At 42.7% G+C, this 15,938-nt stretch overlaps 1 protein-coding gene across 4 annotated transcripts in view; it reads left to right on the plus strand.

Moving 5' to 3' along the window:
• SLC4A8 (solute carrier family 4 member 8) overlaps positions 1 to 15,602 on the plus strand; it is a 90,650-nt gene extending 75,048 nt beyond the window's left edge. For all 4 annotated transcript variants that reach the window (XM_054444126.2, XM_054444127.2, XM_063672742.1 and 1 more), the window contains 3 exons: positions 3,845 to 3,936; positions 5,657 to 5,752; positions 7,246 to 15,602. In XM_054444126.2, the coding sequence (XP_054300101.1) occupies positions 3,845 to 3,936; positions 5,657 to 5,752; positions 7,246 to 7,258 (201 nt within the window). In that variant the 3' untranslated portion in view covers positions 7,259 to 15,602. The remainder of the gene's footprint in view (positions 1 to 3,844; positions 3,937 to 5,656; positions 5,753 to 7,245) is intronic.
• Positions 15,603 to 15,938: the final 336 nt, after the last annotated feature.

A 15,938-nucleotide genomic window follows, 5' to 3' on the forward strand; every position in this document is an offset into this window, starting at 1 on the left:
TTTGGATGTTAAGTTTGAGATGGCTGGTAGACATTATATTCCTTATTTTCCAAAATTCCTGAAGTAAGTACATATTTGTTAACACGTGTTACTTTATAAAATTATTTTAAGAGCTAAATGAAATAAAAGAAAAAGATAAAGACTTGACCCCCAAATTTCTCCACCTCATAGCCAACATTCATGTTCTTTTCTTTATGTTGTTTTCAATTTTTTAACATAGTTTTCATATAACTATGATAATTATATAATTGTGAATTTGTATTTATATATATAGCACATATATATTCTGATTTTTCCCCTCAACCTGATTTCATAAGAGACTTTCATGTTTCTATTTGTATCATGATCATATTTTTTAAATGGATGTATAATGTTCTATAGTATTATCTCATATTTAAATATTTTTCCTTTGTTAAAAATTTAAGTTGTTTTATATTACTTTAAACATCTTTGTACAGATAGTTTTTTCTCTGTAATTATTTTCTTTAAATTAGTGGGATTCTTTTCTTTTTTTTTTTTTTGAGACGGAGTCTCGCTCTTTGGCCCAGGCCGGAGTGCAGTGGCGTGATCTCGGCTCACTGCAAGTTCCGCCTCCTGGGTTCACGCCATTCTCCTGCCTCAGCCTCCCGAGTAGCCGGGATTACAGGCTCCCGCCACTGCGCCTGGCTTATTTTTTTTTTCTTTATTTCTTTATTTCTTCCTTTATTTTTATTATTATTATACTTTAAGTTTTAGGGTACATGTGCACAACATGCAGGTTTATTACATATGTATACATGTGCCATGTTGGTGTGCTGCACCCATTAACTCATCATTTAGCATTAGGTATATTTTTAGTAGAGACCGGATTTCACCGTGTTAGCCAGGATGGTCTCGATCTCCTCACCTCGTGATCCACCCGCCTTGGCCTCCCAAAGTGCTGGGATTACAGGCGTGAGCCACCGTGCCCGGCCGGATTATTTTCTAAGAAAACATTTTATTATGGATTTCTAAAAAAAGTTATTTTAGATTCAGGGCATGTGCAGGCTTGTTACATGGGTGTACTGAGTTATGCTGAGCTTTGGGCTTCTAATGATCCTGTCACCCAAGTAGTGAACATAGTACCCGATAGGTAGTTTTCCAACCCCTCCCCTGCCTTCCACCTTTTGGAGTCCCCAGTGTTTTTTGTTCCCATCTTTGTGTCCATGTGTACCCAATGTTTAGCCTCCACTTATAAATGAGAACATGCATTATTTGGTTTTTTGTTCCTGCGTCAGTTCACTTAGGGTACTGGCCTCCAGCTGCATCCATGTTGCTGCAAAGGACATAGTTTTGTTCTCTTTATGGCTGCGTAGTATTTCATGGTATATACATACTACAGTTTCTTTATTCAATCCACCATTGATGGGCACCTGGGTTGATTCCATTTCTTTGCTAATGTTAATAGTGCTGCAATAAATATATGAGTGCAGATGTCTTTTTGACAGAACAATTTATTTTCCTTTGGGTATATACCAAGTAATGGGATTGTTGGGTCTAATGCTAGTTCTATTTTTAGTTCTTTGAGAAAACTCCAAACTGCTTTCAACAGGGGCTGAACTAATTTGCATTCCCACCAACAGTGTAGAAGTGTTCAGTTTTCTCCACAACCATGCCAACGTCTGTTATTTTTTGACTTTTTAATAATAGTCATTCTGACTGATGTGAAATGGAGTCTCTTTGTGGTTCTGATTCGCATCTCTGATGATGCATGATGTTGACCAGTTTTTAATATGTTTGTTGACCACTTGTATTTCTTCTTTTAAGAAGTGTCTGTTCATATCCTTTGCCCTTTCACTTCTATGCACCAATAACACCCAGGCTGAGAGTCAAACCAAGAGCACAATCCTAACTACAGTAGCCACAAAGAAAATGAAATACCTAGTAATACACCTAATCAAAAACATGAAAGCGCTCTCTACAGGTAGAACTACAAAACATTGCTGAAAGAAATCAGAGATGATTCTCTGAAAAAGAAGTCAGATTAGAAATGATTCTCTGAAAAAGGAATCATCTCTGATTTCTTTCAGCAGTGTGTTTTTTGTTTGTTTGTTTGTTTTGAGACAGAGTCTTGCTCTGTCGCCAAGGCTGGAGGGCAATGGCATGATTTCAGCTCACTACAACCTCCTGCTCCTGGGTTCGAGTGATTCTCCTACCTCAGCCTCCTGAGTAGCTGGGATTACAGGTGACTGCCATCACACCTGGGCTAATTTTTGTATTTTTAGTAGAGACGAGGTTTTGCCATGTTGACCAGTCTGGTCTCGAACTCCTGACCTCAAGTGATCTGCCTGCCTTGGCCTCCCAAAGTGCTGGGATTAAGGCATGAGCCACTGTGCCTGACCTCTTTTTTTTTTTTTTTGAGATGGAGTCTCGCTCTGTCGCCCAGGCTGGAGTTCAGTGGTGTTAAAAACTGGTCAACATCATGTATCATCAGAGATGCAAATCAGAACCACAAAGAGACTCCATTTCACATCAGTCAGAATGACTATTATTAAAAAGTCAAAAAGTAACAGACGTTGGCATGGTTGTGGAGTGCAGTGGTGTGATCTCAGCTCTCTGCAACCTCCGCCTCCCAGGTTCAAGCGATTCTCCTGCCTCAGCCTCCCTAGTAGCTGGAACTACAGGCATGCACCACCACGCCGGACTAATTTTTATTTTTTTGAGACAGAGTCTCGCTCTGTCGTCCCCCAGGCTGGAGTGCAGTGGCACCATCTTGGCTCACTGCAAGCTCTGCCTCCCAGGTTCACGCCATTCTCCTGCCTCAGCCTCCCGAGTAGCTGGGACTACAGGCACCCGCCACCTCGCCCAGCTAATTTTTTGTATTTTTAGTAGAGACGGGGTTTCACTGTGTTAGCCAGGATGGTCTCAATCTCCTGACCTCGTGATCTGCCCACCTCGGCCTCCCAAAGTGCTGGGATTACAGGCGTGAGCCACCGCACCCAGCCAGCCTGACCTCTTTCAGCAGTGTTTTGTAGTTCTCTTCGTAGAGATCTTTTACCTTATGGATTATTATTATTTTTTTTTTATTTTTATTTTTTTCTGAGATGGAGTCTCACTCTGTTGCCCAGGCTGGAGTACAGTGGCGCAATCTCGGCTCATTGCAACCTCCGCCTCCCGGGTTCACATCATTCTCCGTCTCAGCTGGGACTACAGGCGCCCACCACCACACCCAGCTAATTTTTTATATTTTTAATAGAAACGAGGTTTCACCGTGTTAGCCAGGATGGTCTCGATCTCCTGACTTCAGGATCTGCCCGCCTCGGCCTCCCAAAGTGCTAGGATTACAGGCGTGAGCCACCATGCCCGGCCTACCTTATTGATTATTTTAAACCTACAAAGGTAGAAAGAAAAGCCTTCTTATTGTTAATAATTTGTTTATTTGAATTAGCATCCAAAGAAGAGTCATATATTGCAATTGGTTGATATCTGTCTTAAATCTTTTTAGGGGTTCCCTTTCCATTTTTTTAAAGTTGAAGAAACAGAGTCTTTGACCTCTAGGCTTTTCACCATTTAGATTTTGCTAAATGTGTCCCTTGGTGTCATTTAAAATGTTCTTCTGTCTGCTATATTTGTAGTAAATTGGTCATTAGATCTAGAGGTTTATTCAGATTGACATTTTCTTTTTTTCTTTTTTGAATGCCATTCCACATGTATAAATATCTGATTGTCTCTCATTTTGTGGTAACTCAAGTCTATAAAAGAACCTAATTATATTCTTTATAATAAATGCACAATGAAATTAGGTAGAAATTGTGGTAGAAGAATGGGCTGGTGAACTTATGGTCTTACTTGGTCCAAGATATAATAATGTTTCTTTTTCTTCCAGGAGGCCGAGAAAATGTTAGAAATTGGGGGAGACAAGTTTCCCTTAGAGAGCAGGAAGTTACTAAGTAGTCCTGGAAAGAACATCAGTTGCAGGTAAAACTTCCAAACACCAAGGAGTTTACTTTTGGGTTATTCTCTAAGTGTTCTGGCTTTGTGGTGGTGGTGGTGTCACAAATGCAGCTGCTAGCATAAAGAGCTAAACATTCAGCCTCCCAGTTCCATCCTGTGAAAATACGTTTTCCATCTCATTGTTTATTGAATACCTGCTATGTACCAGGCACTATATCAGGTTATGGGAATCACAAGAAGAGAGGTAAGAAAGCCAATGTACTGAGTGCCTCCTTTGTGCTGGGATTGTGCTAGAGGGTTTACTTATGTGTTGTCAGTTAACCTGTACTCATATGAATATCACTATCCACATTTGTATAAGTGAAGAAACTAAGTCTTAGAGAGTTTTGGGTAATTTATCCAAAGTTACAATGTAGCTGAATAGGAAGATTAGGATTCAAACCCTGGTCGTCTTCTATTCCTCAAACCAGTGCTCCTTCTGCCTTTCTTTGCCACCTTCCAAAGATGAAAAGGATGTGGTCTTTATTTCCAGAGAGTTCTCAGCCTAGTAGGCATGAAATCCAATGCTTGGGCAAGCTTTTGGGGATAGGCAGAAATAGTCAGTGTTAGCCTGGCTTGTGGCATCTGTAGTTCTGGGAGCAAGGGAGAATTGAACTGGGATCATGAAAATTCCTTACTTCTGCCAATGATTTTAGCCCCTTTCTCTATCAAACCTATTGCTCACCACAAATGACAGGATGCTAAATTGGTCCATTCATGGTTTTACTCCTGGCATCTTGTTTCTGAATTGGAAGAGGTACACATAGCACTTGTGTACCTCTAGGTACCATAAGCTGAAAAACCTAGAGGTCAAGAGGGAGCAGAGCAAAGGAAGAGAGCAGGATATCTGGGTCATTGAGATTCTGAAGAATTTACTGCTGAATCATTGAGTTGGTTTTGGTTTATACTGTGGGGGAAATTAGGACAGTCTTTTTCTTAATAATAGTCTTGGTTCTTAATAAACTTTCTACATGTTGTTGTGGAAGGAGCCATGAGCTTGATACATCTGGTGGCAAAGTAGGAACAATGTTTCCCCTGTAACAGGATGCTGCCTCCTCTCTTGGCATTTTAGAAGGAGATAATCTGGCTTGCAGAAAACGTCAAACTATTCTGTTTCTAGGAAACCAAGGGCTGGGTTCAAGGTCTTGATTCTCTACTTGCTGTTGTTTGACCTTGGATAGTCACTTAGCTCTGAGAGCTTTCATTTCTGCACCTTCAAAATGAGGATGTTAATAATCTCTGTTGCTATGATAGTTAAGATATTAGGAAAGTCCTTTGTGAACTATGAATAGAAGAGATTTGGCTGTTTAAATGGGAAAATGAATGAAAATGCCTGGCATACAGCAAGTGCTCAGTAAGTGGTAGTTCCTGATGCTACACTGTTGATATCATAGCGTTGTCAGCAGCATCTCCAGTGAGGCCCTTCGGAGGAGTGCACAGTTGTGGGGGCAGGACTGGCTGCCACCTGGCACACCAGCCCAGCTTTCAGCACCACCTCATGGGCCACCTTGCCTCTTCCCATTCCGACCTCAGTGGCTGCAGAAGAAAGATCAGAATCCATCTTGTTCCCAGAGTTCCTGAGAGCTGTTGGCTGCATGGTCTGAAACCCCATCTTCTCCCTTCTGGTAGGACAGTGATCATTATAGACTGTAGTATGTATTTTACTTGTATGTCTGACATTCACTGTCCTAATCATTGATTTCAGATGTGACCCCTCTGAGATTAATATATCTGATGAAATGCCTAAAACTACAGTTTGGAAAGCTCTCAGTATGAATTCTGGAAATGCAAAGGAAAAGAGGTAAAGAGAACTGTAACATCTGATATTTTATTTATTTCTGGCTTTTGACAATGGCAATATTGAAGGTAAAACGTGTTTTAGTTGTAAAATGGAATTTGTGTAATAAATAGCACTTCCAGGAACTGCCGCTAACCACATAAGAATAGCTATAAGCCTTAAAAAAGTAAAAATGTTTTCTAAATATTTGGTCAGGGTGTTTTAAGCAGCCCGTTTACACAGGTCCAAGGTCAGGAAGGGATTATTTTGGCATATAAATTTGCTTTGCGTGTTTATTTCCCTTAATCCTCTTTCTAGTTCTTATTTCAGAATCTAAAGGGCATGTCTCTGGTTACTGCAACCACACAAAGTAGAAAATTGCTAAAATATTCAGATAGTGTTGATAGTACTGATACATTCTTTAACCTTTTTAACTTGTTACATAATGAGAACTAACAACAAGTAAAGATTTTTGAAATATTAAATTAAATTGTAAATGGTTTTTTTTCTTTTTTTTCTTTTCCTTTTTTTCTTTTTTTGTTTTTTTGAGACGGTCAGTCTCTGTCTCCCAGGCTGGAGTGCAATGGCACAATCTCAGCTCACTGTAATCTCTGCCATCCGGGCTCAAGCAATCCTTCTGCCTCAGCCTTCCAAGTAGCTGGGAGTACAGGTGCATGCCACCCCTGCCAGCTAACTTTTGTATTTTTATAGAGATGAGGATTTACTGTGTTGCCCAGGCTGGTCTGGAACTCCTGGACTCAAGCGATCCTCCTACCTTGGCCTCCCAAAGTGCTGGGATTACAGGTGTGGGCCACTGTACCCAGCCGTAACTGTTTTTCTGTTTTGAAACCAAATACTGTATATCATTTGCTAATAGCATAGATCAACCTTAATCAGGTTAATGAAGAAAATGGAAGAACTTGAGGCATTTTTGCCTGCATTGAGGTAGGCTATTGCCAAAATTTCTTGAATAATTTAGTCCAAATACCATTTAAATATAAGTAAATAACTGAAGACAAAATCTGAGGCCTTCTTAAAGTCAACTTTTCTAGTTAAAAAAAAAAAGCTAGGAATTAGGAGACCTGGTTCTTCGATTAATTCCTTGTATAACTTGGCAGACCACTGTTTCTGGTGTTCAGTTTACTCAGCAGGAAAATGGAGATAATAATAACTAACTGCCCCACTCCTGAGGCTGCTCTGAGGAGAAATTGAAGTGCTCTGAAAAGTCACAGCCACCAGTGGGTGGTAGTGGTGATTTATGTCTTCATCGAATGGGTTAAAATGAATCTCTGTTGAATGTGAGTGAAATATAGAATCTTGTTTCCTTCGGAGGAAAATCCAGGCAGCTGTCAAAATGTATAACGCACATGGTTATTTTTAGTTGAGAACTAGTCTACTTGTAAATGAACTTAAAATATAGCCAGATCCAAATTGTGGTGACATCTTCAAAGTATTGTGTTAAAAGGAGGAATGAATCATATGTTCCCTTTTTGTCTAATTGTAACACTTTTATTCAGTCTCTTCAACTAAGAGTCTTTGCTGGGATGGAAGATTTGGGCCGTGTGGTGCCTCAGGGAAGTTCTGGTTACAGAGAAAATGGTGAGTCTCTCAGAGAAGAAGCAAGACCAAGTCTGGCCCTGTCCTTGGTCATCTCAAAGCCATGCCGAAGCATTCAGTTATTCTTGGTGTGCATTGGAGGGCATCCAGCTATCCCCATACCAGAAGCCAGTCACCAGATGTGAATGTGGAAGCAGAAGGCCACCTCCTGTTGGTTCTTCTCCTCTTCCTTCTTTTTCTCTTTAGAACGGCCACCATTGAAGACCTAACTTCCCATTTTCCAGACGTTTTCTCTGAAATTCTCTGCTGGCCTGCCAAGCCATATGGATTCATTCTGCCACTGAGGAGTCCTTCAGTGAGGCCCCTCTTCCTAAAGGACGGAGTGGGGAGTAGGAGGGGAACAGAGAGGACATCCTCTCTGGCTCTCCAGTGCTCTTAGTGTCTGCAGGCTCCTAGGCAGCCCTGGGCCTTGGTTTGATTACCTCCCCTGGGGGATGCTGGTCAGACCCAGAGGTTGTCAGGAGGTCAGCTACCAGGAAGATCCATGATCTGGGCATTGGCAGTGCCTGCCACCACAGCCAGGAAGATGCCTCTGACCTGGGTGCATCTCCATCACTCCCTAGCAGCAGCCTTCATAACTGGCAAGAATCTTGGATGATACAAGAGCCAAGAAGGGACATTTGAGTTGTGTCGCTTAGATAGGAAAGGGATCCAGGGAAAATCAACAGTAAGTGAGGGTGAGCAGCGTCTCTTGGTTTTCATTGAGGATAGAGTAAGAGATTGAGTTTAGATTGCAACAGAAGGAATTAGTTTAGATACCAGGAAGGACTTCCTAGCCTGAAGATTTGTCATAGTGTCTGCTTTCTAGATATCTGGGAAAGATTTGATAATAGTTGTTTGTGAATAGAAAGGAGGATATGATGTTTTTATTGGCCATTTTGCGGGACTCTTCAACTTCTTGCTGCTGTCTCTTGAGGATACATTCCAATTCCATCCTGGCGAGATCCAAGTGCTTACGTACTGTCTCCTTAGCTGCCTTAGTAGTGAACGATCATCAGTTCAATGAACAAAAATCACCTTCACCCATGTGGTTTCTTCATCATCATGGATTTCTTTTGGTTGACAGACATTCTGGCTCTCAGATGCAAAAAGTCACTCTCGGAAATGAACTGTAAGTGGTGAAATTAGTTTTGGTATTTAATTTAAAACTACATTTATAGTTTTTCTCTTCTCTTCTATGTTGCAATGAATGTAAAGTATTTGGGATCCAGTCCTTATAAACCTCTCCTTCCTTTGTGCACAGAATGTAACTAGCAAGCCCATTAGCACCCAGATAATTCTATCATGTTAGTTTTCCATCCTGGAAAATCTTTGTACAGTGGGAAGTTCCCCGATGTGTTTTTCTTTCTTAGGTGAAGGGTTGGCTATATTACTTTATTGAATTTTGCATTCCTTAGACTTTTAAAATATACTAATGTATTCTAGTCTTACTCTAAAGACCTTTGATGTTAAAGGAATCCTTCATTTATTTCATATTCCCTATCTCATAGGGCCACAATTATTTTAATACAGAGATGATTTTCAAAATATTTTAACAACTGGTACAGGACAGATACCAGCCACTCAGAAGGGATGCCTGCTGTAAACAAGCAGTATGTATGGTTGTACCAATGCCTATTGGCTGAACATTATGCTACTTTCAGATATTAAAATGATGTTCCTTTGAATCATGGGTATTGTTCCTGGTTTGTCTCATTTCTATCACAAGGCTGTTTTGGGCACAGCCTTAGCTTCCTTTCATATATATATGGTGCAGACAGGATAGGTCATGCTTCTTAGAACCTATATGGGCATTAAAATCTTCATGAGCCAAAGCTTCACATTTTAGCACTTTAGGATAACTGTAGTAATTGTACTCATTTACCTACCTAATTGGGAAGAATTAAAAGGCAGCCCATCCGGAGGATAAGCTTTCTTGCAGACTTTTCCCTTGTCCCTCTCTGGCTGCCTCCTTGAGCTTGCCACTTTTTCATCTTCATTGTTCCCTGAGAACATCTCCCCTTTCTTGCTCTATCTTGCCCCTCCCATCTTTTCCTGCCACCTCTGTGTGGGGAGGTTGATGACCATTTCACCTCTTTCCCTAGCCTCAGCACAGCTGTAAGGAGTGTATCAAAACTGGGTGAGAGTATCACTCAGAAAAATGCCTCTCCTAACACACGGATGTCTTGTGCTGCCTTGACTGCTTGAGGGGAGGAGCCTTCATTAACTCTGTGTAGTGCAGGTACAGGACCACCTGTGCACTTTAGGGTACTTCTCGAGCTAGACCCTCCCGGATCACTGCGCCTTAGGAATGTTAGCTACTTTTAAAAAAAAATATGATTTGGTATGTTGTTGGGGCGAACTCCATGGGGGAGATTGTGAGTGAAGATGGGAAGGAATTTGGGTGGTTTTGCCATGAGGTGATGGTTGGGGTTGGGCGAATGGGTTGGATGATCCTGGCTCTGTGGGTGTGGTGCTCGGTTGCCTCCGTACAGTTGCAGTTCACCTTTGTGCATGGTGGTTACCAGTCACTCTAGGGATTGTAGGTCCCAACAGTGGTTCCAGCAGCCTGCACAGCTGGTACGAGGACAGCTGGAGGAGGGTCTGATATCCCTGCAAGTGATGCAGGATAAAACTTCCCGGCCGGGCACGGTGGCTCACGCCTGTAATCCCAGCACTTTGGGAGGCCAAGACGGGCGGATCACGAGGTCAGGAGATTGAGACCATCCTGGCTAACACGGTGAAACCCCGTCTCTACTAAAAATACAAAAAAATTAGCTGGGCGTGGTGGCGGGCGCCTGTAGTCCCAGCTACTCGGGAAGCTGAGGCAGGAGAATGGCGTGAACCCGGGAGGCAGAGCTTGCAGTGAGCCGAGATCCTGCCACTGCACTCCAGCCTGGGCGACAGAGCAAGACTCCATTTCAGAAAAAAAAAAAACAAAAACAAAACAAAAAAAAACTTCCCAATAGGAGGTATTCCTTGATGGCTCTCAAATGCATGAATGATATATCAGTTTGAAGTTTCTCGACCTTTCCATCAAGGATCTTGAATTTTTTTCTCAATTATGCTTGCCAATGTGTCCAAGGCCAAGTACACTGTATCAAACTTGCCGTCTATAAGATGCAAGATCAATCTAGTGTTTCAGCCAGTTCACTACTGACATCAGACTCAACATTGCCCCCTCTCTTTCTTTTCATGCGAGAGACTTTAAGAGTAACCTCTTCAGTTGAAACTGTCTTGGAAGTGCAGCCCTCCTCCTATGTGGCTAGAGAAAGAGATGGCACCAGGATCTCTTAACGGCAAGTGCTCACGGGGCATGGGTGGTTTTGTCTAGTCCAGTCCTTTTGGACGTGGTGATTTCCTGTCATCCTCGTGGTCTGACATTGCTTCTCACTGGATACTGGTTGTGGCCTTTGACTCATTAGCTGATTGTTGGATCTCTTTGTGAGGTTCAATTTTTTTAAAATCCACGGGTGCCTATGGACTGTCACCTGTTGCAGATGATGGTGATTCTCTTCTTCTTTTTTTCGTCTCCAGTAGTTGCCTGGACGACTTCATGGGTCAGTCCACGTGATTGCAGGATTTCCCATTGTTCATCTGTGAATGTTGATTGGCCAACCTGTCTGAGCTTTCAGCAGATGCATCCTTGAGCTTAGTTTCAGGAATTCCTCTGGAATTGGTTTTCCTTGGTGGTAATTTCTCATGGTGGAGCTTGTTTCTGAGGCATGGTATGGTGCTGCGGAGGCAAGGCAAGGCTGTTGTGGTGATTTTCACAGCATCTGGATGGCAAATTGCCTTCACATAGGGAAACCACATGGGACTGATAGCTTTCTCAAGGGATCTCCAAGCATCTCTGAATTTGGGGATTTCATCAGTTACTCCTGGAATCAAAATGAGTGTGGAGTCATAATATTTTTTTTTGTTTTTGAGACAAAGTCTCACTCTGTCGCCCAGGCTGGAGTGCAGTGGTGCGATCTCATCTCACTGCAACCTCTGCCTCCTGGGTTCAAGTGATTCTCCTGCCTCAGCCTCCCGAGTAGCTAGGATTACAGGTGCGCACCACCATGCCCAGCTAATTTTTGTATTTTAGTAGAGACGAGGTTTCACTATGTTGGCCAGGCTGGTCTGAAACTCCTGGCTTCAGGTGATCCACCCACCTCAGCCTCCCAGAGTGCTGGGATTACAGGCGTGAGCCACTGCCCCTGGCCTCGAAATCTTTAAGGAAGTTATTTATCGTCACAAGTGTTGTCATCTGTGACTCATGGGCCACTTGATGAACCTGAACCATTAGTGGTTGTCCAGATCCTCCAACTTTTTCAGACAGTATTCCAATCAGGGTTTTATGACACCAGGGTATCCCACCTTTCTTGCAACATAGGCAGAAACACCAAGCTGTGGGTAATTGATATGTGTGCCACTGATTCCTGCAGCAGCTTTGAATGTATTACATCTGTTGCAACAGCCCTTGCATAGGTGTTGTCTCTCAAATCTCTGTAAAGAGCACTAAGAGTATGTAGCGTTGCATGATATAATCGAAGCCTGTGAGGTGGGTCATCCTGGATTGTTGGAATTTTGCATATGTCTGTTCCATATCCCGCTGGTAACCAGCTTACAGACCTTCTGTCAGGTTGGCTTACATTATCAACAGGTTGCCATAGTGATGATATGATGCTGGACACAATCATTGTGCACATTGTTAATTTGGTATGGTGGTGCCACACGTTATCACTGTACAGTATTAACAAGGCTGGAATATGGCCCTCTGCTGTAAGGGGCGTGGCACCTGTGACTTGTGCTGGAATAAGTAGGAGGCTTTCCCCAAAGGATATGGAAACTGACGTGTGCTCCATATCTTGCGGGGACCTCTCTTGGTTTCCTTTGGCCGGGTCTGTTAGTTACTTTTGAAGGCCATGCCAACCCTTTTAGGCCATTAAATTTTTCTCAAACAATAGCCAGCCTCATTTCTGCTTCATCTCTGTGGTAGGAACCATTCCCTACTCTTACTCCCTCCTCTTGTCCAACTTCCACCAAACACTCAACCCGAGTCCTGGCTGCTTTCTTCCTTAGGTCTGTGGCTGGTGACTGTGGTGAAAGAGTCAAGGTGGGCAGTGTTTGGGGTAGGAAATGAGTAGAGGTGAAGCAGCAGCAGTGTGTGTGTGGGTGTGTGAGTGTGTGCGTGCATGTGCATTTGCATGTGTGTATGTTGACAAATGAGAGTGTAGCCATAAGATTTCATTGTTACTACTAGTCTTTGTGTACCTATCTGGAGGGACATTAAAAAAATATGGCCATTCTCCCATCTAGGGGGTTCCCATTTCAGACTTCTCTGAAAAGAGTAGTTTGAGAACAAATACAGATTCGTCTATGGGAAAAGATGTTTAAACTCAGCATGAAGGAGAAACAAATTTAGGAGTGGAAAGCAAGGCAGGTAGTTAGGTGATTTCCACGCCCACATTTGCTTGGGCCAGGGAAGTGGTGCACCTCTTTTATGACAATGGGAGATTTCAGAAACAGTTTGAGTGTTGGCAGACCAATGCCCTGATGAGCTTGTGGTATAGAGGTAGGAAGGGAGGGAGGCCAGAGATTTGAGAAAATGATGGTGGGTGGGATCTTAGCTCTAAATGAAAAGAACTGGACTTACTAAGTGGGTGGATTACTTGCTAGCCATAACTTTTAGGGAAGGGTAGGTCTGGAGAGAAGGTGAAGACCAGCAGAAATATACTGTGAAATTGCCAAATATGTTTGGTTGCAGAAAACAGCCTGGCTCTTTGTGGCTAGATGTGACTTCCAACTTCTGAAGACAAGATTGCCAAGAGATGTGATCTTTCCATATACAGCCCCTGTCCCCATCTCTTTATGTGTAGAGACCTGGATTTGGGGTAGTGGGGTAGTAAACCATATATTTCCAAAAGACTGTGAAGAGTCACTGTTTCTCTTTGTCTGGGATGTGATTGGCTTTTGTTTTTTGTTTTTTGTTTTTGAGACGGAGTCTCGCTCTGTTGCTTTGTCGCCAGGCTGGAGTGCAATGGCACAATCTCAGCTCACTGCAACCTCTGCCTCCTGGCTTCAAGTGATTCTCCTGCCTCAGCCTCCCAAGTAGCTGGGACTATAGGCACGCACCACCATGCCCAGCTAATTTTTATATTTTTAGTAGAGACGGGGTTTCACCATGTTGGCCAGGATGGTCTTGATCTCTTGACCTCATGATCCACCCGCCTTGGCCTCCCAAAGTGCTGGGATTACAGGCTAGAGCCACTGCGCCCGGCCAGTGATTGGCTTTTAAATTAATCATAAATGTTTTATAAAATTCTGGTGTGTGCTAAGTCCCAGGCTTGGTTGATATCTCAGACTATGATAGCTGTGACCTTCAAGAAATTTCTGGCTTGGGGAATCTGTAGTTTCTGTTTGTCCAAAAAACATAGTTCTTAGTCCTACTTTATTTTCTACCCACTCAACTCTCCAGACTTCCCTCTTAGTAAAGGAATCCGTAATTCTCCCTGCATCTTCTCTGTTGATTTCAATGTCCATGTTCTGAGTCTCGAGTTTTCCTGAAGCATAGGAGCAGGCTTGGCCCCAGAGCCCCTGGCGTTTTCAACGAGCATCAGAAATGCTATCAATATATTCTCTCTGTCACTTTATCAGCTTCTCTAAATTTATTTTGTAAGGAAGTCAGCACCTCCTTCCAGGACTTTAAACAGTTGTCTTTGCCAGTTTGTTCCTGGATTTTCCTTGAACTTCTCAGGTTTCCAAGCCACATCCTAGCAGGGCATCCAGGAACCTTGCACTGAACCTCTCAGCTCTTTTGACTTTCTTCTGGTCATAGGTGTTGGGCCTCCCATTAGGTAGAATTCCTTTGAGCAGACCCGAAATGGCCAAATGAGACATTGTCCAAGTTCCTCCCTCCTTCACTGTCTCGGCTTTTTCAAGCACCCCTTTCACCTCTCTTTTCTGCCTTTTCCTCAGTCTGTCAAGTTCTTTGGAGGAAAGAAGTTCTTGGTCAGAGGTCCTAAAACCACCACCAGCTTGGGGTGGTGAGAATGGTGAGGAGTTGGACAGTCCTGGGGCTTTTTTGAAAGGGGACTTTATGGTTATTTCCCCTATTTAGGGTGAGGGACTAAGAATTCTCAAGACTTCAATTTCATCCGTATTTCAGTGTAAGCAGAAAAGCACATTTCAAAGCCAAATAGAAATGATTTTCTACTAAGCCTATCCTTTATGATTCTTGGTTCCCTTGGTCTCTTAATATTAATTATAGAGAATGGGCAGTTGAGTCAGTTAACATCTTTTAATCAGAAAGGAGGGTAATATTCATAACCAAAAGAGATGTAAAGGAACTATATTACTGCTTGAAGTGTGAAAAGAGGAAAGGAGTGTTATGTGAACCTTTTCAATAGGGAAATTCAGAAAGTGGAATGATTCATCCATAGGCATAATTCTTTTAGGAGATTCTGTGCTCAAAGGGAAGGGAATGGTTTCTGATCCTTCTGAAGAGAAAAGGAATAGCATTTTTCTTAAACCTAACCCAGTTTCAGCATTGGAGAATACAGAACTTTTTCTTCTAGCTGATGGCATTAATATTTCTTGAGAGAGAGAACCCACCCATGGCACTTTTCTGAGCCCAGCAGAAATCAGCGGAGCTTGGGCTTCGCTTAGCAGGTTTGCGATTGACTTCAACATGCAGGCTTTTCACATGTGCAATAATGCTGGAAACAGAAGCACCAAACTGATTGTGCAATTACTCCTTTTGTAGAAGAGGCCAAAATCCTCCTCCTCCTTCCTTTCTCCTATATTCACTCCTCCAGGATCATAAAGCCTCCCTCTTGTTTATCTGTGTCTGTCTGTCTGATTGGTTAGATTTAGCTGCCCTTCCAAGCTAATGGTGTCAGGTGGAGAACAGAGCAACCTTCCCTCGGAAGGAGACAACTCGAGGTGCTGGTACATTTCCCTTGTTTTCTATATTCTTCTTTCTAGTGGGTCTCATGTAGAGATAGAGATATTTTTTTGTTTTAGAGATTCCAAAGTATATATTTTTAGTGTAAGAAATGTACCCTCTCCACACTCCATGATGTAAATAGAACCAGGAATAAATGTGTCATTGTGATAATCCCATAGCAATTTGTGGTAAGAACAAGACCCCTTTCCCTCACCACTGAGTCTCATGGTCTGTGTCTGTGAACCAGGGCGGGTAATTGTGACACTGCATCTCATAGACCTCTGCCTGCCCAGATTTTTGTGTGCTCACCTCAATGGGTGAAAAATAAAGTCTGTGTAAACTGTTTGCACCTGTGGTGTTCTTTGAGTCCAAATGAAGGGTCTGAGCCAATGCTGACCAATTTCAGAGTGTGTGAATGAGAGTGTGAAGATGGGGGAAGAAAGGTGTGGTGACTGCTGAGAGTGCCTAGGAGGGATATGTGCATCTCCCTGGTGCAGAGCATGAAGGAGGCTGTCAGGGCCTCTCTCATGGGATGGCTAAGCTTATGTTGGTGGAACAGGACAGCCTGAAAAGAAAGCTCATTCTGAAGATACAACAGGCTGATGAGAGTACTTGTTAATATTTAGGGACTCTGCTGCCTAGAAATTCAGATTTTAAAAATCTACGGTCATGCCAGAGTTG

This window comes from Pongo pygmaeus, chromosome 10 (assembly GCF_028885625.2).
Source record: "Pongo pygmaeus isolate AG05252 chromosome 10, NHGRI_mPonPyg2-v2.0_pri, whole genome shotgun sequence".
NCBI lineage: Eukaryota > Metazoa > Chordata > Mammalia > Primates > Hominidae > Pongo > Pongo pygmaeus.